The following is a 27560-nucleotide window of genomic DNA, read 5'->3' on the forward strand; positions in this document are numbered from 1 at the left end:
TAGAAATCTGAAGCCCTCCCTCCTGCACCATGTCTCCAGCCACGAATTCATCTGGTGTGTATTTTTCTATTTCTATACTCACAAGCACATAGCCTTGGGAGCAATCCGGAGATTACTACCTTTGAGGTCCTGCTTGCTAATCTCTTTCCTAACTCCCTAAACTCAGCCTGCAGAACCTCATCCCTCTTTCTTCCTATATTGTTGGTCCCAATGTGGACCATACCCTTTGACTGTCCACCCTTGCCCTCCAAAATGCTCTGTAGCAGCTCAGTGATATCCATGACCCTTGCACCAGGGAGGAAACATACCATCCTTGAATCACGTCTGTGACCGCAGAAACACCCATCTGTTCCCCTAACTATAGAATCCCTTACTATTGCTCTCGTCTTCTCTCCTCCCTCCCTGCACAGCTGAGCCACCTATGGTGCTCTGGTCATGACTCCAGAGGAACCTTCTCTCCCATAGTTACTCAGAACTGAATACCGGTTAGAAATTAGGATGCTCTCTGGGACTCCTGCACTACCTGCCTTGACATTTTTGGCTGGCAGCCACCCAGTCCCTCTCTGCCTGTGCTCTCAAGCTCCAGGGTGACTACCTCCTGAAATGTGCTATCCACGTAGTTCTCTGCCTCATGGATACACCACAGTGACTTCAGCCACCGCTCGAGTTCCGAAACAGAGCTCAAGCTTCTGCAGCCAGTGACACTTCCTGCACATGTGTTTGTCAAGGACACATGGTGCATCCACGACTTAACACATACCACAGGAGGCACATTTCACTTGGCCCAGCTGCCCTGCCATTACTTAGCTTTACAAAAAATTATTGCGTATGTAATAAGTAGACTAACTTAGCAGTTACTTGCTAATCAGCTTCTTCCCCTGTATTGTGGAGGGTGAAAAGGCAGAAAAGACTGCAGAGCACCTCCTTCCCCTAGTCAGTAAAATCCCTCATTCACATCCTTACTCTCTGTCCAAACAGCACTATTCTAATTAGTAATTATTAATAAATTACATTAAAACCTTAGTAGTACCAACCTTACCACTTACAAGATAGCTATTTGAGGGTTTTAGAAACAGTAGGCATCTGTTGGAGCCTGGAACTTCATTTTACCTCTGATCTGCTCCTGTCAATGAATGCAAGGGAGATAAGGGTGCAGCAGATCGGCATGGTCACCCAGCATTCAACTCTTGACTTGCTAGATATCAGCAAATAATGGGTGCATGGTGGGCTGACGCAAAATGAAGACATCATGCCTACTGCCAGAGAAATGTACATTCACGTGCCTTATTCTGTTAATGACACCACAAAAGATAAAAGCTGATCAAATGGAATCCCCTGCTTACAAGTATGGGATACGGATATTTGCGCAGTATGTAAAGAACAGTCCCCAGTACATGAACAGTCTACTGATGTTCAGTGTTTAGGCATAGATATCAAAAATGCTAACATGCCATCATTCATGATTTGCATTTTTAGAGCATTTTATATCCTCAAGACATTCCAAAGCACTTCACCACCAATTAATTACTTTAGTGCAATTACTGTTTTGTAGACAAATACAGCTGACCAATTGCACACCTTACGATCCCACAAATAGGAAAAAGTGTTGGCTGGGATACTGGTGATACTTGCTGATCCTTTTCCGAATGTGCCCTGGTATCATTTACGTCCATCTGAGCGGACAGGTAGAGTCACAATTTAACATCTTTTGCTGAAAAATGCGTGCCTGAGAATGCAGCACTCCCTCAGTAGAGCAGTGATAGTGTCAGTTAAAATTATGTACAAGTCTTTTAGGAATTAAACTCACTATCTTGAGGAAAGTATGCCACTAACTGAGCCAAACATCATTAGCAAAGATCCTTTATCTCATCTACATGAATACCCAGTTTCCACAATACATTAACTGAGCAATAATTAGTTTTCAAAAGAAGAAATGTGAAATGATTTGAAATTGTAATGTCCTGACACAAGCAAAGCTCAAAATAACTTTAAAAAGAGAATGCAGTGATAGAAAAGCCAAACAAGGTATGTTGACCCTGATTTTAAAGTCAGGGAGCAGGAAAAGTGCAAAGTTGGGAGCGAACCTAGGGTATTTTAGCTGAAGAACCACATTTGCAATTGGTGAAAGCCAGTGGGAATGATGTAAACAGCCATTGGGTGGGAGTGTGAATTAATGTGAGAGCCTGTCATCATCGGGGACCTGAAGGAATGAGCCCTGGCATAAAGTGAACGCTGAGGATGCGGGAGCTTCTCAGACAGATACCAGCATGGGAAGGGAGGGGGAGGAGACGGCAAGAGATAAACAAGGATTCCTTCCTACTGCTCTTGGCTTCCAAGGGTTCTGACCAAGAATTTAAAAAAATCTTACCTGGCTTGATAGCTTCTGGCTCCCCAGCTGCATCTCACCAAGTTTACTAGCAAGTTTGACAGTAAGTCATGGTTTAAAAAAAAAAATCATTGCAGCACTGATGACAGGATCGGACTTTTAAATTTAAATTAGGCATTGCCTGCGTTCAAAGTCAGTGAAGATCTGGCGTCACGGGGAAGAATGGTGGGGCCTTGGGCGGTTAACTGGACTCAGCCTGATCTTAACTCCTCTCACCCACTAATCTTACTATACAAGAGGAATTAAAATCGAACCAGTTATGTCTATTATTAACCAGAGAAGCTGATTAAGTGAAGTGATGAATGACTAGATTTGTAGGAATGATGTGTACCCAAATTAATCTGGGGATCCATAGGTGTACAAAATGATTTCAGTTCGTCTACAAAAAGGGAGGCGGTGGCATAGTCGGATTGTCATTGGACAAGTAACCCAGAGACCCAGGGTATTGTTTCAGATCATGGTGGGCCCTTTTTATTTTTAGTTATTTTTTTTTATATTTGCTTATTTTATTTTATTTCAGTTTGTTTCGACTGTGCCTACCCACTGTTCTTTTTCATGTTTGTGCTTAGGACCAGGCTGTTCATTTTTCTTTCAATTAACATCCTCTCTGCACTAACGCTCTGTCTTTCACAACACCATTAACATGCCATGACCTTCTGGTCAATTATTCTCTATGACCTTGTCCTATCAACACCTTCTCTTTGGTTATCTCTTGCCCCACCCCCACTTTATTTGCTTAAAACCTATTACATTTCTAATATTTGCCAGTTCTGACGAGGGGTCACTGACCTGAACTTAACCTTAACTCTGCTTCACTCGTCACAGATGCTGTCAGACCTGCTGAGTATTTCCAACATTTCTTGTTTTTATTTTATATTGCTCTGTGGACATGGGTTCAAATCCCACTACGGCAGAAGGTGGAATCTGAATTCGATTAATAAATCTGGAATGAAAAGCTAGTCTAATGATGGCCATAAAACCATTGTCGATTGTTGTAAAAACCCATCTGGTTCACTAATGTCCTTTAGGGAAGGAATCTGCTGTCCTTACCTGGTCTGGCCTAAGTGCGACTCCAGAGCCACAGCAATGTGTTTGACTCTTAAATGTCTTCTGAAATGGCCTAGCAAGTCACTCAGTTGTATCTAACCGCTACAAAGTCAATAAGGAATGAAAGTGGACGGACTACCCTGCATCGACCGAGGCACTGGAAACGACAATGGCAAACCCAGCTCTGTCGATCCTGCAAAGTCCTCCTTACTAACATCTGGGAGCTTGTGCCAAAGTTGGGAAAGCTATACCACAGACTAGTCAAGCAACAGCCTGACAGTCATACTCACCGCCATCACCAGCCCGGACACGACCTGTCCCAACGGCAGGACAGACCCAGCAGAGGTGGCGGCACAGTGGTATACAGTCGAGAAGGAGTTGTACTGGGAGTCCTCAACATCGACTCCAGACCCCATGAAGTCTCATGACATCATGTCAAGCATCCATCTACAGCCAGAAGTGCCGAGTAGATGATCCATCTCGGCCTCTTCCTGAAGTCCCCAGCACCACAGATGCCAGACTTCAGTCAATTTGTTCACTCCACATTATATCAAGAAACGACTGAAGGCACTGGATACTGCAAAGGCTATGGTCCCTGACAACATTCCAGCAATAGTACTGAAGATCTGTGCTCCAGAACTTGCTTCGTCCCTCGACAAACCGTTCCAGTACAGCTACAATACTAGCATCTACCATGCACTGAGTGCTGCTGGAGGGCACAGAGTGTGAAGAAGGGAGTTTCGTAAGTGAGGGAGTTCGGGAAGGAGGGGAACTATAAATTAAGAAAAAAAAAATTGACTGCACTCAGTCGGAGCAGAGCGAATCAGTGAGACCAGCGGGGCTAGCTGTCACCTGTAACCAGTCGGATCCCACATCCGAAAGAAAAAAAAAAGGTGAGAGTTCACAGGGAAGCAGGTAGGTGATTGGCTGGTGAGTATTGCAGCTTAGGGTGGGCGTCTCAACAATTGGCATACTAAAAACGAGAAAAAAATTAAGTATTAATAATAAGGAACAAGTGCGTAGCCAGTGAGTATTATCTTTTTGGAGTAAGGTTAATCTTAACTAGTGCACTGTAATGTTTAGTATTCAGATTTATCGGTACTAGTAAGGCTTTATTAATAGTTGTAAGCTGTTTCAGTATTGGTAACATTTTTTTTTAAGCAGTAGCAAAGGGTCAACTAATAAATAAAGGTATGGCAGGGTTGCTTCAACCTCGAGAGTGCACCTCCTGTGCTATGTGGGAGCTCCAGGATGCGTCCCGTATCCTGGATAACCATTTGTGCAAGAAGTGTCGTAAATTGAAGCAGCTTGAGCTCCGGGTTATGAAGCCTGAGCAGCAGCTAGTGACACTGCAGTGCATTCATGAGGATGAGAACTACGTGGATAGCATGTTCATAGATGTGGTCACCCCACAGCTTAAGATTATGCAGGGAGAGGGGGAATGGGTGACTGCCAGGCAGTCAAAAAGAAATGTGCATTTAGTGCAAGAGACCCCTGATTGCATCTCACTCTCCAACAGGTATTCAGTTCTGAATGTTGATGAGAGTGATGGTTCATCTGGGGAGTGCAGCCAGAGCTAAGTCCAAGGCACCATGGGTGGCTTAGCTGCACAGGGGGGTACAGGGAAGACTAGAAGAGCTATAGTGATAGGTGATTAAATAGTCAGGGGAACAGACAGGCATTTCTGTAGCCGCAGACATGAATCCAGGATGGCGTGTTGCCTCCCTGGTGCCAGGGTCAAGGATGTCACTGAGCATCCTGAAGGGGGAGGGTGAACAGGCAGCAGTCGTGGTCCACATCGATCGAAAGAGGGATGTGGTCTGGTCCTGCAGTCAGAATTTAGGGAGCTAGGTAAGAAATTAGCAAGCAGGACCTCAAAAGTAGTAATCTCCCAGTGCAAGTGAGTACAGGAAGAGAAGGATAAGACAGATGAATGCATGGCTAGAAAGATAGTGTAGCAGGGAGGGCTTTAGATTCTTGGGACATTGGGACTGGCTCTGGAGCAGATGGGGCCATTACAAGCTGGATGGGTTGCACCTGAACTGAGGCGGGGCTGAGTTCCTTGCGGGACATTTTGCTAGTGCTGCTGGGGAGGGTTTAAACTAGTGTGACAGGGGGATGCAGACCTGAGGGTATACTCACTTGGGACAAAATCAGAAATGAAAATGGAAGGCAGAAAATTAACGGATGAGTCAGGAAGACAGAGGAAACAAATATTAGAAAATAAAAATAAAAAGTTTGGCAGTGCTCACGGATATCAAGGAGTATAGCAAATAAAGCAGATGAGCTGAGGGCACAGATAGACACGTGGCAGTATGATATCGTAGCTATTGCAGAAACACGGCTTAAGGAGGGACAAGAAAGGAAGGAGGGGGGAGTGGCAATTTTGGTCAAAGAAACTATTACAGCTGTGAGAAGGGATGATATGTTGGAAGGTCCATCAAATGAGGCCATATGAATTGAGCTAACAAAAAAAGGGGCAACCACACTGCTGGGACTGTACTATAGACCCCCAGTCAGAGGGACACAGAAGAACAGATATGTAGGCAAATTTCTGAGAAGTGCAAGAACAATAGGGCAGTAATAAGGGATTTTAACTACCCCAATATTAACTGACCTAGTTTTAGTGTGAAAGGAATTGAGCAAGTAGAATTCTTGAGGTGCATTCAGGAGAACTTTTTTGGCCAGTATGTAGAAAATGAAGATGGTCAGGTGAAAGGGGTGGCAGTGACCATAATTCAGTTGGTTTTAACATAATTATGGAAAAGGACAAGGATAGAACAGGAGTTAGAGTTCTCAATTGGGGCAAGGCAAATTTTACTAAGCTGAGGAGTGATTTAGCCAAAGTGGACTGAACACAGCTACTTGAAGGTAGTGTCAGAGCAGTGGGAGGCAAAGGGGAGATTCAAGGGATTCAGAATAAACATGTTCCCACAAAGAAAAAGGGTGGAATGGCCAAATCTAGAGCCCCACGGATGTCAAGGAGCTTACAGGGTAAGATAGGGCAGAAAAGGAAAGCTAACGTGTGACACCATGAACTCAGTACTACAGAAAGGGGAGGAGTATAGAAAGTGGAGGGATAAAATCGAAAAGGAAATTAGAAAAGCAAAGAGAGGGCATGAAAGAATATTGGCAAGCAAAATCAAGGTGAACCCAATATCAATACATGAAGAGTAAGAGGGTAATTAAGGAAAGAGTAGGGCCCATAAAAGACCAAAAAGGTAACCTATGTGTAGGGGTGTAAGATGTTGGTATGGTTCTGAATGAATACTTTGCGTGTGTCTTCACAAAAGAGGGGGACGGTGCAGGTATTGTAGTTAAGGAGGAGGAGTGTGAAGTATTAGATGTGATAAACATAGGGAGAGAGGAAATATTAACAGAATAGCATGCTTGAAAGTTGATAAATCACCACGGCTGGATGAAATGTCCCCAGGCTGTTAAAAGAAGCAAGAGAGGAAATAGCAGAAGGTCTGACCATCATTTTCCAGTCCTCCTGGGATACAGGTGTGGTGCCGGAGGATTAGAGGACTGCTAACGTTGAATCTCTGTTTAAAAAGGGAGCAAGGGATAGACCAAATAATTTTAGGCCAGTCAGTCTAACCTCAATAGTGGGGAAATTACTGGAATATATTCTGAGACAGGATAAACTGTCACTTAGAAAGGCTCAGATTAATCAAGGATAGTCAGCATGGATTTGTTATGAGAAGATCTTGTGTGACCAAGGTGATCGACTTTTTTACATAAGTAACAAGGAAGATAGATGAGTTGATATGGTCTACATAGATTTTAGCAAGGCCTTTGACAAGGTCCTACATGGCAGACTGGTTTAAAAAAAAATAAAATTCCATGGGATCCAGGGAAATGCAGCAAGGTGGATACAAAATTGGCTCAATGGCAGGAAACAAAGGGTAATTGTTGAAAGGTCTTTTTGCGACTGGAGGGCTGATTCCAGTGGCGTTCCGCAAGGCTCAGTACTGAGTCCTCTGCTTTTTGTGGTATATATTAAAGATTTAGACGTAAACGTGGGGGGCATGATCAAGAAGTTTGCAGACGACATAAAAATTGGCCGCGTGGTAGATAGTGAGGAGGATAGCTGTAGGCTGCAGGAAGATATTGATGGTCCAGTCAGATGGGCAGAAAAGTGGCAAACGGAATTCAACGTGGAGAAGTGAGAGGTGATGCATTTGGGGAAGTCAAACAAGGCAAAGGAATACACGATTAATGGGAAAATACTGAGAGGTGTAGAAGAAGTGAGGGACCTTGGAGTAAATGTCCATAGCTCCCTGACAGGACAGGCTGATAAGGTGGTTAAGAAGGCAACTGGAAGCCTTTCATTTATTAGCCAAGGTACAGAATTATAAGAGCAGAGAGCTTATACTGGAACTGTATAAATCATTGTTTAGGCCACAACTTGAGTACTGTGAGCAGTTCTGGTCACCTCATTACAGAAAGGATGTAATTGCACTAGAGTAGTACAGAGGAGATTTATGAGGATGTTGCTGAGACTGAAAAAATGCAGTTTTTATGAGGAAAGATTGGATACGCTGGGGTTGTTCTCATTGGAACAGAGAAGGCCGAGGGGAGATCTGATTGAAATGTACAAAATTTTGAGGGGCCTGGATAGAGTGGGGGTGAAGGGCCTATTTACCTTAGCAGAGAGGTCAGTGACGAGGGGGCATAGATTTAAGTGATTGGTAGAAAAATTAGAGGGGAGATGAGGCAAGGTTTTTTCACCCAGAGGGTGGTGGGGGTCTTGAACTCATTGCCTGAAAGGGTAGTTGAGGCAGAAACCCTCAACTCATTTGAAAGCAGAGAGATTCACCAGGATGTTGCCTGGGCTGGAGCATTTCAGCTATGAAGAGAGACTGAAAAGGCTAGGGTTGTTTTCCTTGGAGCAGAGAAGGCTGAGGGAGGACATGATTGAGGTGTACAAGATTATGAAAGGCATTGATAGGTTAGATAGGAAGAAACTTTTTCCCTTAGTGGAGGGGTCAAGAACCAGGGGGCATAGATTTAGGGTAAGGGTGGATTTGAGGACAAATTTTTTCACCCAGCAGGTGGTTGGAATCTGGAACGCACTACCTGAAGAGGTGGAGGAGGCAGGAACCCTCAACATTTAAGTAGCATTTAGATGAGCACTTGAAACGCCATAGCATACAAGGCTACGGGTCAAGTGCAGGAATATGGGATAAGAATAGTTGGGTGCTGGATGGCTGGCACAGACACGATGGGCCGAAGGGCCTGTTTCTGTGCTGTACAACTCAATGACTCTATGAAAGAGGTCTGGATATGCACCTCAAGTGCTGTATTCTGCAGAGCTATGGACCAAATGTTGGAAGGTGGGATTAGAATGGGTCGATCGCTTTTCGGCCGGCACAGAAACGATGGGCCAGGTGGCCTCTTTCTGTGCTGTAAACGTTCTATGGTTCTACATCTGGCAATGTGGAAAATTGCCCAGGTATGTCCTGTACCTAAAAAGCAGGACAAGTCTAACCCGACCAATTACCGCCCCATCAGTCTACTCTTAATCATCAGTAAAGTGATGGAAGGTGTCGTCAACAGTGCTATCAAGTGGCACTTGCTCAGCAATAACCTACTCAGGTGATGCTCAGTTTGGGTTCCACTCAGCTCCTGACCTCATTACAGCCTTGCTTCAAACATGGACAAAAGAACTGAACTCAAGAAGTGAGGTGAGAGTGACTGCCCTCGACATCAAGGCAGCATTTGACCGAGTATGGCATCAAGGAGCCCCAGCAAAACTAAGGTCAATGGGAATCAGGGGGAAACCCTCTGCTGGCTGGAGTCATACCTCGCGCAAAGGAAGGTGATTGTGGTTGTTGGAGGTCAATCATCTGAGCTCCATCACTGCAGGAGTTCCTCAGGGTACTTTCCTTGGCCCAACCATCTTCAGCTGCTTCATCAATGACCTTCCTTCAAAGATTAGGTCAAAAGTGGGGACGTTCGCTGATGATTGCACAATGTTCAGCACCATTTGTGACTTCTCAGATACTGACGCAGTCCGTGTAGAAATGCAGCGAGACTTGGACAATATCCAGGCTGATAAGTGGCATGTAACATTCGCGCCACACAAGTGGCGGGCAATGACCATCTCCAGCAAGAGAAAATCTAACCATCTCCCCTTGACATACAATGGCATTACCATCACTGAATCCCCCACTATCAACATCCTAGGGGCTACCATTGACCAGAAACTGAACTGGAGTAGCCATATAAATACTGTGGTTACAGGAGCAGGGCAGAGGCTAGGAATCCTGCGGCGAGTAACTCACCTTCTGACTCCCCAAAGCCTGTCCACCATCCACAGGGCACAAGTCAGGAGTCTGATGGAATACTCACCACTTGCCTGGATGGGTGCAGCTCCAACAACACTCAAGAAGCTCGACACCATCCAGGACAAAGCAGCCCGCTTGAGTGGCACCCCATCCACAAATATTCACTCCCTCCAGCACCGACACACAGTGGCAGCAGTGTGTACCATCTACAAGACGCACAGCAGCAACACACCAAGGCTCCTTAGACAGCACCTTCCAAACCCGCGACCTCTACCAACTAGAAGGACAAGGGCAGCAAATGCATGGGAACACCACCACCTGCAAGTTCCCCTCCAAGTCACACACCATTCAGACTTGGAACTATATCGCCGTTCCTTCGCTGTCACTGGGTCAAAATCCTGGAACTCCCTTCCTAACAGCACTGTGGGTGTATCTACCCCACATGGGCTGCAGCGCTTCAAGAAGGCAGCTCACCGCCACATTCTCAAGGGCAATAAATGCTGGCCTGGCCAGCAATGCCCACATCCCATGAATGAATAAAAAAAACCTCTCCACTTGCTTGGATGGGTGCAGCTCCAACAACACTCAAGAAGCTCGACACCATCCAGGACAAAGCAGCCCGCTTGAGTGGCACCCCATCCACAAATATTCACTCCCTCCACCACTGATGCACAGTGGTAGCAGTGTGTACCGTCTACAAGATGCCTGCAGCAACGCACCAAGGCTGCTTAGACAGCACCTTCCAAACCCACGACCTCTACCAACTAGACGGTCAAGGGCAGATGATGTATGGGAACACCACCAAGTAAGGGACACAAGGGATAATTTGAGCACAGACTAGAATAAGCAGCCAACTCCTTCATAATTATACTATCAGGTATGCAGCAAGTCAACAGTTGGCCACTTTCACGGTCGGAGGCAATCTTCTCTTGTGCATATGCGCATCATAGGTAAAGCCAGTGTCATGACCGAGAAAGAGGCAGAAGTCCACTTAATGCCGCTGGCCATATGATACAGGCTTTCAATCATTGTTAATATATCAATTAAGGAGTCAAGAACTTTTCATAGTTGGGAATTCTTCAAACACCACCTTGCTATTTCTCTTCCAAGAAGATTTTAAAAAATACATTTATTCCTGGGAGGTGGGCGTTAGTGGCAAGGCCATTTTTATTGCCCATCACTAGCTCCCCAGAGAAGGTAGCGATGGTGGACCTTCTTGAACCATTTTAAGCTCTTGTGCTGATGGTACTCCCACAATAGTCTTAGGAAGCTCATTCCAGGTTAGTGATTCAGCATTGATGATTGAACAATGAAATAACATGCAAGTCAGAATGGTGTGTGACTTGAATGTGTATTTGCAGGTGATTATGCTCGCGGGATATTGCTGCCTTGCCCTTCTTGATGGTAGAAGTTGCAGGCAAGGGAGGTGATCTGTTTGGTGTTACTTGGTTTAACCAGTCAATGAAAAAAAGGAAATGGCAGACATGTTGAATAATTACTCAGTGTCAGTATTTACAGTAGATGCTGAGGTCAGCATGCTGGAAATCCCAAGGAAATTAATATTGAATCGGGCAGGGACTTGCCAAAATTATCAAAATAATAACACAATGAGGAAAACACTGGCAATGAAGAGTGACATAGCCCCAGGACCTGATGGTTTTCATCCCAGGGTCATAAAGGAAGTACGTGAAAACATCGAACCATTATAGTTACGGCATTTACAAAGTTCTCTTGATTTGAGAACCATTTCTTTAGATTGGAAAACTGCATAGGTCATTCTACGATCTATGAGAAAGGCAGGAGAGAAGAAACAGGGAATTTAGACCCGAGAGCCTGGCATCTGTTGTCAGGAAATTACAAGAGTCTATAATTAAGGATAAGGTAACTGAACACCTTGAAATTTTTTTTCAGATCAGGGACAGCCAACACAGATTTGTAATGAGTAGATCATGCTTGACAAACCAGATTTAAATTTTTTGAACATAAGAAATAGAAGTAGGCCATTCGGCCCCTCAAGCCTGCCCTGCCATTCAATAAGATCATGGCTGATCTGTCCCAGACCTCAACTCCTCTTTTGTGCAGCTCCTCATAGCCCTCAACTTCCCGATATTTCAAAAATCTATCTACCTCCTCTTTAAATAGGTGACTGAAATAGTGAACAGGAATGTCTCGACATTATTTACATGGACATCCTGAAGGAATTTGATAAAGTTTCTCATGAGAGGGTTAGCTAAAGTTGAAGCTCATTGAATTGAAGGCAAATTATTGACCAAGTTAGGAAACTGGCTGAGCAGCAAGAGACAGTAGGGATAACGGGCAGGTAACTATTTGACAGGATGTGATCACTGGCGGTCACAGGGATCTGTGTTGGGGCCTCAAGTATTCACCAGATTTATTAGTGACTTAGATGATGGGATAGAGAGGCATATATCCAAGTTTACCAATGCCACAAAGACAGACGACACTGTAGGCAGTGTAGACGGAAGCATAAAATGACAATGATAGGAACAAATTAAATGAATGGGCAAAACTGTGGCAAACAGATTTCAATGGAGGCAAATGTGAGGTCATTCACTTTTAACCTATAAAGTATAGAAAAGAATGGCGAAAAGCTAGAAACAGTGGAGCTCAGAGACTTGGGAGGGTAGCTTGGGACATTAGCCTGGGCCTCTGGATTCAGTGACATTATCACTACGCCAACGTCTCCCTATGATATACTGATATAAATGACATACTGGCCTTGGAGGGAGCGCAGCGTAAATTTACCAGAATGAGACCTGGCCTCCAACGATTAAATTACAAGGAGAGATTACACAAACTAAGGCTGTAATCCCTGGAACTTAAGGTCAATGGGTGTTGTGATCTAAATTTAAGATATGAAGGAGAACAGATATTTTTTCTCTATCTACCCTGTTGCAGGTTGGGGAGTCGAGGACGAGGGGAAATAGCCTAAAAATTAGAGCCATATCTAGAAGTTTAGAGGCATTAATCAGGCGTGCAGAGAGATGTTTATCTATATTACAAAGAGATATCTATATTACAGCAGCAGACCTGGGTGGAGAATGAACACAGAGACCAAGGAGTTAAAGCAGGAAAGAGAGCCTCCAGCAAACTCTGACAACAAAAGTAAAACAGCTATAGTGAAACCCCAACCAGGGAAGGAGCTGACAGGCGAGTAGCTGGCAAGTGTCTACTAATAGTCTAGAAAGTAAAGGCATGGCAGGAAACCACAGCCCCGTGGAACGCACATCCTGTGTCACATGGAAAATCCTAGACAACATGTGCAGGGAGTGTCGCCAGCTAGAGCAGCTCGAGGGGCATCCGTGAGGCTGAGGGTATGGGCAATTGCCAAAAGGACAAGGACGACCAGGCAGGTAGGTGGGGCAGGTATCCCATGAGTGCATCTCGCTCCCCAACCAGTATTCAGTTTCAGTTCTGAATAACAGAGATAAATAGCTCCTCTAGGGAGTACAGGCAGAGCCACATCCACAATACCATGAGTGGCTCAGCTGCAGACGGTTTTTGTGGGGGGGGGGGGGGGGGGGGGGGTGGGAAAAAGAGAATGTGGTGACAGCGGTAGGGGATTTGACAGTAAAGGGATCAGACAGGCTCTTCTGTGGCCGCAGACATGACTCCAGAATGGTATGTTGCCTATTGGTGCCAGGGTCAAGGATGTCACTGAGTAGCTGCAGGACATTGAGAGGGGGAGCGTGAACAGCCAGAGGTCATGGTCCATATCAGCAACAATGACATAGGCAGAAAGGGTGATGAGGTCCTGAAGGCAGAGTTTACGGAGCTGGGAGAGAGATTGAAAATCAGGACATCGAAGGTAATAATTGCTGGTTCCTGGTGCCATGTGCTAGTGAGTACAGAAATAGGTATAGCTGATGGGTGGCTGGAGAGATGGCGGAGGAAGGAGGGCTTTAGATTCCTGGGGCATTGGGACTGCTTCTGAGAAAGGTGGCACCTGTACAATCTGGACTAAGTTTCTTGCAGGGGTTTTACAAGTGTTGTTCAAGAGGGTTTAAACGAGCTTAACAGGAGGATGGGAGCCTGAGAATAGAAAAGTTGGAAATGGAAGGCAGAAAATTACTAAACATGTTTGCAAGGTAGAGGAAAGAAAGGGTAGGCAATAGGCAAGGGAGTTTGGCAGTACCAAAGAGGTATATACTTCAATGCAAGAAGTCTAGGGAATAAGTCAGATGAGCTGAGAGCTCAGATTAATACTTGGGAATACAATGTTATAACTATTACTGAGATATGACTGAAAGGGCAGGAGTGGCAGCTCAACATTGCTGGTAACTGGATTTTCAGACGAGATAGAGAGGGGGATAAAAAAAAAAGGGGGGAAGGTCGAAATATTGATTAAAGAAACAATTATAGCTGTGAGGAGAGAAAATATGGTAGAAGGATCAAATGAGGAGATATGGATTGAACTGAACAACAAAAAGGGGCAATCACACTACTGGGAGTGTATATAGACCCCCAAAAAGTCAGTGGGAGATAGAAGAGTAAATACGTAAACAAATCTCAGAACACAAAAACAATAAGGCAGTAATAGTGGGGGATTTCAACTACCCGAATATTAACTGGGATAGTAATAGGGTGAAAAGCACAGATTGAGCAGAATTCTTAAAATGAATTCAGGAGATTTTTTTTAAGCAAGTACATGGCAAACCCAACAGGAGAGGTGGCAGTTCTCCACTTAGTTTTAGGAAAGGAAGCTGGGCAGGTGGAAGGGGCATCAGTGGGAGAGCACTTTGGTGGAAGCGATAATTCAGTTAGATTTAGGGTAGTTATGAAAAAGGCCAGCTATGGGCCAAATAATAAAATCTTCGTCAGCTGATGGCATGGAAGGACACAAGCAGTGTCAATGGACTGGATGGTGATGGAGAAAGTGCAAGTGAGGCTCACCAGCTTGATTAGCAGCTTATCTAGAAGGACAACTCCAAAACTAAAATGTACATCCATGCAGCTGCTGCGCTTGTGGTGCACGTTGCACCAGTAAAGCATTAGCTGCCTTGGACAAGAGAGTGGGAGCGGCTTTGCACAACCCTCACCACTTAAATATAATCATTGTGCAGGTTGTTCAGCAATCAAATCAACTAACATATCAGACTACCGAGCCCTGTGGCGATAGGGAGGGGTACAGGATGCTACAGACAACCTTCAGTCATGACCCGGCGCATAGATGGCCTCAGCGTGATGGTCGCTCTGCAGATTGGGACAGATGTGGAGTTCATATCCTGCTAAGACGACAGAACAGACCTTTTTTTTTGGTACAGTGCTGCTCTCCCCAATCTGCGGAAGGGGAAATAAAGGAACCCTAAACACTGCCTGCCCTCCTTGCACCTGCCAGATCACCAATCACTGCGGTCAAAACAAAGAAAACTCAAATTCAATTGAATGACTCTCGCCTTATGGAACATCAGAACGCTTTTAGACAATAACACAAGACTAGAGTGTAGAACAGCCCTCATTGCCAGAATGCTGGGCAGGTACAATATTGACGTAGCCGCTGTAAGTGAATAAAGGTTTGCACAGGAATCTCATCTTGAGGAAGTAGGCGCAAGCTAGACATTCTACTGGACGTGCAAGTCCAAGGACCAGCCTTCGCAGTCAGGTGTGGGCTTTGTCAGTTGATCTGAATTGGCACGTAAGCGCGACTCATTTCCCAAGGGTATCAACAATCGACTCATGGTACTTTGACTAAAGCTGGATAGAAATGCAACACTCATCAGTGCCTATGCGCCAACAATGACACTGTCATTCCAACGCAACGTGCAATTATGAACTTATAAAAATGAACTGATGGATTAAACTCCCAATATGGACACACATTTGTGATAAGACAAAATGGAGTAAGAGGTCAGGTGACCTCTCCTGTACTGCGATTATACATAGTGACTGCTAGAAACTGAAACCATCATGTCTGGACCAGCCTTAAGAAAGCATTAGAAAAGTTAATGGCCCATTCAAAGGTAATGCCTACCTTTTTCAACCTTTGGACTAACAATGACCTTTGCAGTCATAGAGTCTCCAGATTCAAACTCAGGATAATAGATGTGAAAAAACACCACTTTATCAAGATGAGCAACATTCAAACAGCATTGTCTAACATTGGCTACACATTCAGAGACAAAATATCAGGGGAGAGCAACTTTGGTGACCTGACAGGTTTTTTTTTAAAAAAGACTTTCTGTGCAGAAAGCAGAGAAGACAGAAAGCCAGCAGCCAGGAGACAGAGAGATCTATTCCAGCCAAGAAGAGGACCCTGCCGAATATCATCTTTAAAAACTACCTAGAGGCAGAGGTGAAAAGGTGACCTTTGAAAACTCTCCATCTGAAAGACTGAAACAAGATCTTTTAACTGAAGAAGTCTGCAGCAAAGCATACATCCATCTGGAATTCTCCAAAGCTTGAATCCAGTGAACCAGGAGAAAAGGGAAGACTAAGCCTGCATAGTTTAAATTTTCCTACCGGCCAGTTCTGATGAATGGTCAAAGACCTGAAATATTAACTGTTTCTCCCTCCATAGATGCTGCCACGCCTGCTGAGTGTTTCCAGCACTTTCTGTTTTTATTTCAGATTTCCAGCATCCACAGTATTTTGCTTTTATGAGATTCTCTCAAACTGGGCAGAGCGTTTTAACGATTTCCTGAACCAAGAATCCACAGTGTATGATGACACCATTCCACAGTATTGTGTTCTAGATGAGCTTTCCCTCTATCTATCTCCGGCTGAAGTCACCAAGTCCATAAAGCAACTGTCTGTGCTTAAGTCTCCATGAGCTGATGGCATTCCATCTGAAGAATTTAAGTAAGGAGGAGCTCACATGCTTAGGAAACTCATTAGCCTCTTCTGCTTAATCTGGAACTAAGGCATTGTGCTCCAAGATTACAAGGATGCTTCCACAACTCACCTCTACAAACAGAAGGGAAGCAAGTCCACGTATGACAATCATCGCACTATTTCACTTCTTTCCACAGGGGTAAAAGTGTTGCAAGGGTTATTCTCAACAGGATTGTCACTCATCTTACAGACTTGGTGTACCCAGAATGAGTGTGGCTTTCATGCTGGAGGACTATATCAACAATTTGGATGCGGGGACCAAATGTAATATTTCCAAGTTTGATGACACAAAACTACATGGGAATGTGAGTTGCGAGGCGGATACAAAGAGGCTTCAAAGAGATTTAACAGGTTCAATGAGTGGACAAGAACATGGCAGATGGAATATAATGTGGAAAAATGTGAAGTTATCCACTTTAGTAGGGAAATCAGAAATGCAGAGCAATTTTTTTTAAAGAGTGAGAAATTGGTAAGTGTTGATGTCCAAAGGGACTTAGGTGTCCTTGTTCATAAATCACTGAAAGCTAACATGCAGGTGCAGCAAGCAATTAGGAAGGCAAATGGTATGTTGGCCTTTATTGCAAGAGTATTTGAGTACAGGAGTAGGTCCTGCTGCAACTGTATAGAGCCTTGGTGAGACAGAACCTGGAGTATTGTGTACATGTTTGGTCTCCTTACCTAAGGAAGGATCTACTCGCCATAGAGGGAGTATAACAAAGGTTCACCAGACTGATCCCTGGGATAATGAGACTGTCCTATGAAGTGAGATTAAGGAGACTGAGCCTATATTCTCTCGAGTTTCAAAGAACGAGAGGTGATCTCATTGAAGCATACAACATCCTTACAGGGCAGACAGGGTAGATACAGGAAGGATGTTTCCCCTGGTTGGGGGTTCTAAAACCAGGGGGCACAGTCTCAGAACATGAGGTAGGCCATTAAGGACTAAGATGAGGAAATCCTTCACTAAGAGGGTGGTGAATCTTTGGAATTCTCTATCCCAGAGGGCTGTAGAGGCTCAGTCATAGAGTATATTCAAGACAGAGATCATAGATTTCTAGATGCTAAAGATATCAAGAGATATGGGGATAGTACAGGAAAGTGGCGTTGAGGTAGATCAGCCATGATCTAGATGAATAACAGAGCAGGCTTGAGTGGCTGAATGGCTTACTCCTGCTCTTATTTCCTACGAGCCTATGAACCGAGGGCTTAATACTGCAGAAAACCTAGAGCAGTATAAAAATGTAGGGGGGAATTTAAAAAGGAAATTAGGAAAGTAAAGAGAGGGCATTAAAATATTGGCAAGAAAAATAAAGGAAAACCCAAAGATTTTTTTATAAATTTATAAAGACCAAGAGGATAACTGAAGAAAGAGCAAGGCCTATTAGTGACCATAACATTAAACTGTGTTGAGGCAAAGGGCATTGATGCGGTTCTTAATGAATACTTGAGGTCTGTTTACACAAAAGATGATAAAGACATTGCAATCAAAGAGGAGAGTGAAGTATTAGATGAAATTAACAGTGAGAAAGGAGGTTTAACATCTTAAGGGGTTTAACATCTTTAAAAGTGGATTAATCCGCAGGTCTGGATGAAATTTTTATTTTATTTTATTTATTTAGAGATACAGCACTGAAACACGCCCTTCGGCCCACCGAGTCGGTGCCGACCAACAACCACCCATTTATACCAATCCTACATTAATCCCATATTCCCTACCACATACCCACCATTCTCCTACCACCTATCTACACTAGGGGCAATTTACAATGGCCAATTTACCTATCAACCTGCAAATCTTTGGCTGTGGGAGGAAACCGGAGCACCCAGTGGAAACCCACGCGGTCACAGGGAGAACTTGCAAACTCTGCACAGGCAGTACCCAGAACTGAACCCGGGTCGCTGGAGCTGTGAGGCTGCGGTGCGAACCACTGCGCCTAGGCTGTTAAGGGAAGCAAGAGAAGAAATAGCAACGGCTTTGACCATCATTTTCCAATCCTAGCTGGATGTTTGTGTGGTGTCAGAGGACTGGAGGACACCTAACATTGTACCATTGTTTAAAAAGGGTGAAAGGGCTAGACTGAGTAGTTACAGGCCAGTCAGCCTAATGTTGGTGGTAGGAAAATTATTTGGGTAAAATTCTGAGGGATTGAATAAATCTTCATTTAGAAAGACAGAGATTAATCAAAGAGTCAGCACAGTTTTGTGACAGGAAGGTTGTGTCTGAGATGGGTGAATTTTATGAGCAGGTAAAAAGGAGAGGTGATGAGGGTAATGCATTTGATGTAGTCTATATGGATTTTAGCAAGGCTTTTGATAAGGTCCCACACGACAGACTGGTTATGAAAATCCAAGGCAAAATGGCAAGTAGGATCCAAAATCGGCTCAGGCAAGCAGCAAAAGATAATGGTCAATGGGTTTTTGAGTGACTGGAAGGTTGCTTCCAGTGGGGTCCCACAGAGCTCTGTACTAGGTGCCTTGATTTTTGTAGTATACATCAATGATTTGGACTTGAATGTAGGGGGTATGATTAAGAAGTTTGCAGACAATACAAAAATTGGCCGTGTGGTTGATAATGAAGAAAGCTACAGACTGCAGGAAGATATCAATCAACGAGTCAGGTGGGTAGAGTTCAATCTGGAGAAGAGCGAGCATTTGGGGATGGTTAACTAGGCAAGCCAATACACAATAAATGGTAGGATACTGTGAAGTGTAAAGGAACAGAGGGACCTGTGTATGTCCACTGATTCCTGAAGGTGGCTGAACAGGTAGAAAAGGTGGTCAAGACGGCATACGGGTACTTGCTTTTATTAGCTGAGGCACAGAATATAAGAGCTGGGAGGTTAGGCTGGAACTCATAAAACACTAGGTAAGCCACAAGCTGAAGCAATAAGTGCAGTTCTGGTCACTGCACTATAGGAAAAAGGTGACATCACTAGAGAGGGTACAGAGGAGATTTACAAGGATATTGCTTGGACTGAGGAATTTTAGATATGAGGAAAGATTGTATAGGCTAGGGTTGTTTTCTTTGGAATAGAGGAGGCTGTGGGAAGACCTAATTGAAGTGTATAAAATTATGAAAAGTCTAGAGAGAGTGGATAGGAAGGCCTTGTTCCCCTTGGTTGAGGAGTCCAAAAGCAGGGGGCAGAGATTTAGCGTAGGAGGTTTAGAGGGGATTCCAGGGGAAATTTTTTCACTCAGAGGGCAATTAGGATCTGGAACTCACGGCCTGAAACAGTGGAAGAGGCAGAAACCGTCACAATATTGGAAAAGTACGTGGATATACGTACTGTGGTTAGCACCGCAGCCTCACAGCTCCAGCAACCCGGGTTCGATTCTGGGTACTGCCTGTGAGGAGTTTGCAAGTTCTCCCTGTGACCGCGTGGGTTTTCACTGGGTGCTCCGGTTTCCTCCCACAGCCAAAGACTTGCAGGTTGATAGGTAAATTGGCCATTATAAATTGCCCCTAGTATAGGTAGGTGATAGGAGAATTGAGGGAAGGTGGGGATGTGGTAGGAATATGAGATTAATGTCGGATTAGTATAAATGGGTGGTTGATGGTCGGCACAGACTCGGTGGGCCGAAAGGCATGTTTCAGTCCTGTATCTCTAAATAAATAAAATAAATATACACATAAAGGGTTGTAACCTACAAGGCTACAGACCAAGAGCTGGAACATGGGATTAGGCTGGATGCCTAGTTGGCAGCCGGTGTAGATACAATGGGCAAAATGGCCTCCTTCCGTGCTGTAAATTTCTTTGATTCTATGATCTTTCAGGAGCGAAATTAGGAAACACTTCTACACGCAAAGTTTGGAACTCTTCCCCATAAGGCAGTTCATGCTCAGACAACTGCTCATTTGAAATCAATAATCTGGTAAGATGGGCGGAGCTGTGGCAAATGGAATTTAATCCTGAGAAGTGTGAGGTGATGCATTTTGGGAGGACTAACAAAGCAAGGGAATATACAATGGATGTTAGGACCTCAGGAAGTACAGCAGGACCTTTGTGTACTTGTCCATAGATCACTGAAGGCAGCAGCACAGCGAGATAAGGTGGTTAGGAAGGCATATGGGATACTTGCCTTTATTAGCCGAGGCATAGAATATAAGAGCAGGGAGGTTATGATGGAGCTGTATAAAACGCTAGTTAGGCCACAGCTGGAGTACTGTGTACAGTTCTGGGCAGCACACTACAAGAAGGATGTGATTGCACTGGAGAGGGTGCAGAGGAGATTCACCAGGATGTTGCCTGGGCTGGAGCATTTCAGCTATGAAGAGAGACTGAAAAGGCTGGGGTTGTTTTCCTTAGAGCAGAGAAGGCTGAGGGGAGATATGATGGAGGTATACAAAATTATGAGGGGCATTGATAGGTTAGATAGGAAGAAACTTTTTCCTTTAGCAGAGGAGTCAATAACCAGGGGGCACAGATTTAAGGTAAGGTGCAGGAGGTTTAGAGGGGATTTGAGGAAAAAAATTTTCACCTAGAGGGTGGTTGGAATCTGGAACGCACAGCCTGAATAAGTGGTAGAGGCAGGAACCCTCACAACATTTCAGTAGTATTTAGATGAGCACTTGAAACGCCATAGCATACAAGGCTACGGGCCAAGTGCTGGAAAATGGGATTAGAATAGGTAGGTGGTAGGGATTATGGGATTACTACAGGGTTAGTATAAATGGGTGGTTGTTGGTCGGCACTGACTCAGTGGGCCGAAGGGCCTGTTTCAGTGCTGTATCTCTAAATAAATAAAATAAAAAATAAAAAAGGTGCTTGATGGCCGGCACAGACATGATGGGCCTAAGGGCCTATTTCTGTGCTGTATAACTATGACTCTATGATAGATTTTTGTTAACCAAAGGTATTAAGGGATATGGTACAAAGGCATGTATTTGAAGTAAAGGCATGTATATGGAGTTAGGTTGCAGATCAGTCACGGCCTCAATGAATGGCGCAACAAGCTCAAGGCATTAAATACCTACTTCTGGTCCAATCTTCCGTAACATGAGGTTTTCAATTGGTTACAGCACCATCTGCTGGTAACTTCAGCAACGAGATCAGTCACCATTTTAATATGCATCAGAGAGGAAGTGCTAAATTATGATATTTCCTGCTTAAATTTCATTGTATCCATGTGCACCCAAAAACAGGTTTGTCAAAAAGCAAAGGACTATGGTTTTCAGGTGTTATCTGAAATAAAAGGAATGCTGATTAGAAAGTAATGTGATGGACTAAGTGAAAGAAATAAATATAGGAATGAAATTAATTTGATTGAAAAATGAAATTACATTGAATACTTTACGATTTACATACAATTTAAGGTTTATGAATAGGCAATGAATGCAAATTAATAGAAAATATCAAGTTATATTTTGAATTTGCATATCCATTTATAATTTCCACATTTTACACATTAACTATATCTAAGTACTTAAATTCCATTAAAAAATTGAGTGTTAGTCTGCCTATGTTGTATTGATGTTGATGAGCTTCGAACATTGAGTGCTTTTAATACTTCCTCAACTCCATGCTTCTCTTTTTTTTAAAAATCTGATCATGCTTCTGTGAAGCGCTGACTTGTTTTCATACACTAAAGGCCCTATATAAATGCAACTGATGCGGCAGTATATTGGAACTTTGGTTTTCAAAGAGGATGGCATCATGTTGGAATTTGTTAGAAGAGTTCAAAATTGGGTTGAATGATGGAGAGGAATAAAATCTTGCTGGTAGGAGAAAGAAAGCATCTGGAAGCAGTGTGGTTGTTGGTGAGTGGGAAGAGGTTGGTGGTGAATAGGAGGGGCTTTGGGTAATAAGCAGGTAGTAAAACAGGATTTGAGTGAAGGGGATGAAAATGATGGGTTCCACTGATTTTCAGTGGATGCAAGAGACTGGTGGGATGAGGTGCAAATAGGAAGCAGAGTATTACAGAGTAATAAAGCAGAATTTGAATGGGTGAGAACTTGAGGACAATTCTAGTTGGGGAGAAGTTTCAAGGGTAGGGGAGGACTTGACAAGATTGCACGGGGTGGTGTGGGGGTTGCTTCACAATGTGAATAAAGCAAGTGATGGCTCCCAGATCCCAAAGGCCATCCTAAATACTGATAAAACAGTGTCCCTGATGATACAATGTTATAAAACAGGGTTGTCCAACATATGGCCCATTAGCAGAATTTGGCCTGTCAAACGTGCAACCTGTACTGAGGCCATTACTCATCCTCGCCAGGGCTCCATGACTGGAGATGAGAAATCTCCCATTGTCGTCTTCTTGCAGACCGACCTTTTTAAAAACGTTGCAAGTCAGTTTCACAGCTGACAGCGGGAACAGCCGTTCCCCAAATTTGGGTTTTTTTAAAAGCCCGTCGGAAATCCCCGAATCTGTCCGAAGTTGGGGAACGGCTGTTCCCACTGTCAGCTGTGAAACTTGCGATGTTTTTTTTTTAGAAAACTGATCAACCATCTGCTGACTGTTCCTGCTCTCTGCAACTTGAGAGAGAGGGAGAATACAGAGATAGAGTGATCAAGAAAGTAAGTCAATAAATTAATCTTCTCATTTAAAGCTTCTTCACAAAAATGTACATTTGCTGCTGTTTTGATTAATAGTAAGATAAATTTTAATGCCTTTATTTTTCAGAAATTGCCTCACCAGCCCCCCATGTAAGACAAAAACTGTGATGCCCCTCATGCGAAAAGGTTGGACAACCCCGTTATAAAACCTCCAACTGAATGAACAGTGCCACAGATCCACAACTATTTACACATTAGCACTCTTGCATCTAAATCCACCTTGTTATGCACTTACTTTCATCAGTCACTCTCCTGTCATGCTATCACCAACAGAAAGTTGGTGACCAGGATGGAGTAAGTAAAAAATGTGACCTGACTAGTGTTGCTCACATGCCAATTTTAAAAAATGCACTGTTATGGAACAGTAATGCAATGTTCTTTCTGTTCTTCCACTAACAGCAATTGACACCAGATAAATTGTTACTTTAAAATGAGAATGATTTTCATTAAGGACAGAGGCAGGTATATGGAGTTAAGTCGATCAGCCACAAGCTCATTGAATGGCAGAACAGGTTAGGGGGCTAATGGCCTGCTCCTCTTCTCTACGTCCTATGGTTCAGAATTGGTAAAGAACGTTTGAATATACCCAATTTGTTTGGTTAATGCAAGTCACCCAGCAACAACAAGCACTTATTTGCATCTTTAATACAGTTAAGCATCCCAAGGAGCTTAGAATCATAGTAAGGTTATGGCACAGAAAGAGGTCATTCAGCCCATCATGTCTGCGCTGGCTGAAAAAACTAGCTGTCCATTCCAATCCCACCTTCCAGCACCTGGTCCTTAGCCTTGCAGATTACAGCACTTCAGGTGCAGGTCCAGGTACCTTTTAAATGAATTGAGTGTTTCTGCCTCCACCACTGATCCGGGCAGCGATTTCCAGACACCGACCACCCTCTGAGTGAAAAAGTTTTTCCTCATAAATCCTCTAATCCTTCTACCAATCATCTTTAACCTGTGCCTCCTGTAATTGACCTCCCTGCTATGGGAAATGAGTCCTTCCTGTCTACTCTATCTAGGTCCCTCAGTTTTTTTACACCTCTATGAAGTCACCTCTCAGCCTCCTCTGTTCTAAGGAAAAACAACCCTAGCCGATCCAATCTTTCTTCATAGCTGCAATTTTCAAGCCCTGACAACATTCTTGTAAATCCCCTCTGTACTCTCTCCACAGCAACCATGTCCTTCCTGCAAAGTGGTGATGAGAACTGTATGCAATAATCTAGCTGTGGCCTAACCAGCATTTTATACAGTTCCAGCATTACATCCCTGCTTTTGTATTCTGTACCTTAGCCAATAAAGGAAAACATTCCATATGCCATCTTCACCACTTTATCTACCTGTCCTGCCATCTACAAGGACCTGTGGACATGCACTCCAAGGTCTCGCACTTCCTCTACCCCTTTCAATATCCTCCCGTTTATTGTGTATTCTCTTGATGTGTTTGCCCTCCCCAAATGCATTATCTCACACTTCTCCGGATTGAATTCCATTTGCCACTTTTCCATCCACTTAACCTAAACATTATCAGTCTGGAGTCTACAGCTATCCTCTTCACTATCAATTACACGGCCAATTTTTGCGTCAGCTGCAAATTTCCCAATCATGCCTCCCACATTTAAGTCAAAATCATTAATATATACCACAAACAGCAAGGGACCCAACACTGAGCCCTGTGGAACGCCACTGGAAACCACCTTCCATTCGCAAAAACATCCGTCAACCATTATCCTTTGTTTCCCGTTATTGAGCCAATTTTGGATCCAACTCGCCACATTTCCCTGTATCCCGTGGGCTTTTACTTTTCTTACCAGTCTGTCAAGTGGGACCTTGTCAAATGCCTTACTAAAATCCAGGTAGACAACATCCACTGCACTACCCTCATCAATCCTCCTTGCTATGTCCTCAAAAAATTAAATTAAGTTGGTAAGACATGAGCTTCCCTCAAATCCTTGCTGGCTATCCCTAATTAATCTGTGCCTAAGTGACAGTTTATCCCATCTCTCAGAATTAATTCTAATATTTTGCCCACCACCGAGGTCAGACTGACCGGCCTATAATTATTTGGCCTGTCCCTCGCACCTTTTTTAAACAATGGTACAACATTCGCAGAACTCCAATCATCTGGTACCTTGCGCCTTTTTCCAGTCAGAATTTGAAAATGAGCCTCAAAGCATCCGCCATTCCCTCCATGACTTCCTTTTTAACAGCCTGGGATACAATCCATCCGGCCCTGGTGATTTATCCATTTTCAAGGATGTCAGACCCTCTAGTACTTCCTCTCTCATTATGCTCATCATATCTAATATTTCACACTCCTCCTCTTTAACTACAATGTCTGCATCACCCTCTCCTTTGTGAAGACAGAGACAAAGTACTCATTAAGAACCCTGCCCACATCTTCTGCATCCACGCATAGGTTACCTTGTATATCACTGATAGGTCCTATCCTTTCCTTAGTTATCCTCTTGCTCTTAATGTACTGATAAACATGTTTGGGTTTTCCTTGATTTTACCTGTCAATATTTTTTCAGGTCCTCTCTTTGCTTTCCTAATTTCCTTTTTTACTTCACACCTGTACTTTCTATACTCCTCTAGGCTTTCTAAAGTATCACTTTTTTGTGATCATAAGCTTTCTTTTTCTGCTTTAACGTAACCTGTATGCTTCTAGGTAACCAGGGAGCTCTAGATTTGGCAGTACCAGACTTTTCCTTTGTGGGGACATGTCTATGCTGTGCCCATAGAATCTCTCTTTTGAATGCCTCCCACTGATTTGCCACTGATTTTCCTTCAAGTAGCTGTATCCAGTCCACTTTTTCCAGATTACCTCTCAGCATCGTAAAATTTGCCTTCACCCAATTTAGAACTCTTACTCCTGTTCTATCCTTGCCCTTTTCCATAATAATGCTAAATCAAACTGTATTATGGTCACTATCTCCAAAATGGTCACCCACTGCTACTTCATCCACTTGCCCAGCTTCATTTCCTAAGACTAAATCTAGAATTGCGCCCCCTCTCGTTGGGCTCATTACGTGCTCGCTAAAAAAGTTTCTCTTGAATGCAGTTCAAGAATTTTGTGCCCTTCACACTGTTTGTATCTCAGTTGATATTAGGGTAGTTGAAATCCCCTACCATCGTCGTCCTATTGTTTTTGCCCTCAGAAATTTGCCTACATATTTCTCCCTCACTACTTGGGGATCTACAATACACTCCTAGGAGTGTGGCTGCCCCTTTTTTATTTCGGAGATCAACCCATCTGGCCTCATTTGATGATTCTTGTAGCATATCATCCCTCCTCACAGCTGTTATTGATTCTTTACCCAATAATGCTACATTCCCTCCTTTTTTAAAAAAAAAATTCTTCTCGCTATCCTGCCTCAAAACTATATCCAGGAATGCTGAGCTCCAATTTTTCCTCCTCTTGCAACCCACTTTTCGTTATAGCAATGATATCACGCTGCCATGAGTCTATCTGTGCCCTCAGCTTATCAGTTTTATTTGCTAGACTCCTTGCATTTAAATAAATACCCTTTAACACTGCCAAATTCCTGCGCTGTACAAATTTTAACCTTTGCTTCTTCTGTCTTTCAGAGTCACTCGCTAATCAGCTGCCTCCCATCCCCTGCTCTGAATTTGTCCTATCTGAAACTGCCCTCAGGTTCCCATCCCCCTGCCAGTCTAATTTAAACCATCCCAAACAGCACTAGCAAACCTTCCTGCGCAGGGATATCCATCCCGGTCCTGTGCAGGTGTAGACCGTCCAGCTTGTACAGGTCCCACCTTCCCCAGAACCGGTCCCAATGTCTAGAAATCTGAAGCCCTCCCTCCTGCACCATTTCTCCAGCCACACATTCATCTGGTGTATTCTCCTATTGCTGTACTCACCAGCACATGGCCTTGGTGGTAATCTGGAGATTACTACCTTTGAAGTCCTGCTTGCTAATCTCTTTCCTAACTCCCTAAACTCAGCCTGCAGGACCTCATCCCTTTTTCTACCTATATCGTTGGTATCAAAGTGGACCACAACCTCTGGTTGTGCACCCTCACCTTCCAGAATGCTCTGCAGCCGCCGAGTGATATCCATGACTCTCGCACAAGTGAGGAAGGACAACATCCTGGAATCACGTCTGCAACAACAGAAACGCATGTCTGTTCCCATAACTATAGAATCCCCTACCATTACTGCTCTCCTGCCTTTTCTCCTTCCTCCCTGCACAACTGAGCCACCCATGGTGCTCTGGTCATGACTCTCACTAAAGGCCTGCTCGGGCATGAAATTGAAACCCGACCCGACCACATCCAACCCGAACCCGACCTAGGCCCAAGTCCTTTGATTTTTTCTCGCGCCTGACCACTGTAATAAAGTTAATTATATAAAACAGGTTATTGTGCTCTACCTTGTCCAAATGTTGTGATCATCCATTCTGGCAT

The 27560-nt window shown here is 43.9% G+C and overlaps 1 protein-coding gene across 12 annotated transcripts in view; it reads right to left on the bottom strand.

The window, feature by feature from the left end:
- Positions 1-27560, bottom strand: part of grb10b (growth factor receptor-bound protein 10b) — a 272599-nt gene that overhangs the window by 89148 nt on the left and 155891 nt on the right. The window contains exon 1 of one of the 12 annotated variants that reach the window (XM_068011029.1): positions 21554-21730. The exons of the other annotated variants lie outside the window; for them this stretch is intronic. Within the exon in view, the coding sequence (XP_067867130.1) occupies positions 21554-21577 (24 nt within the window). The 5' untranslated portion in view covers positions 21578-21730. Of the gene's footprint in view, positions 1-21553; positions 21731-27560 lie in introns of those variants that run through there. 12 annotated transcript variants of the gene reach the window in all.

The sequence above is a fragment of the Heterodontus francisci genome, chromosome 2 (genome assembly GCF_036365525.1).
Source record: "Heterodontus francisci isolate sHetFra1 chromosome 2, sHetFra1.hap1, whole genome shotgun sequence".
Lineage (NCBI taxonomy): Eukaryota > Metazoa > Chordata > Chondrichthyes > Heterodontiformes > Heterodontidae > Heterodontus > Heterodontus francisci.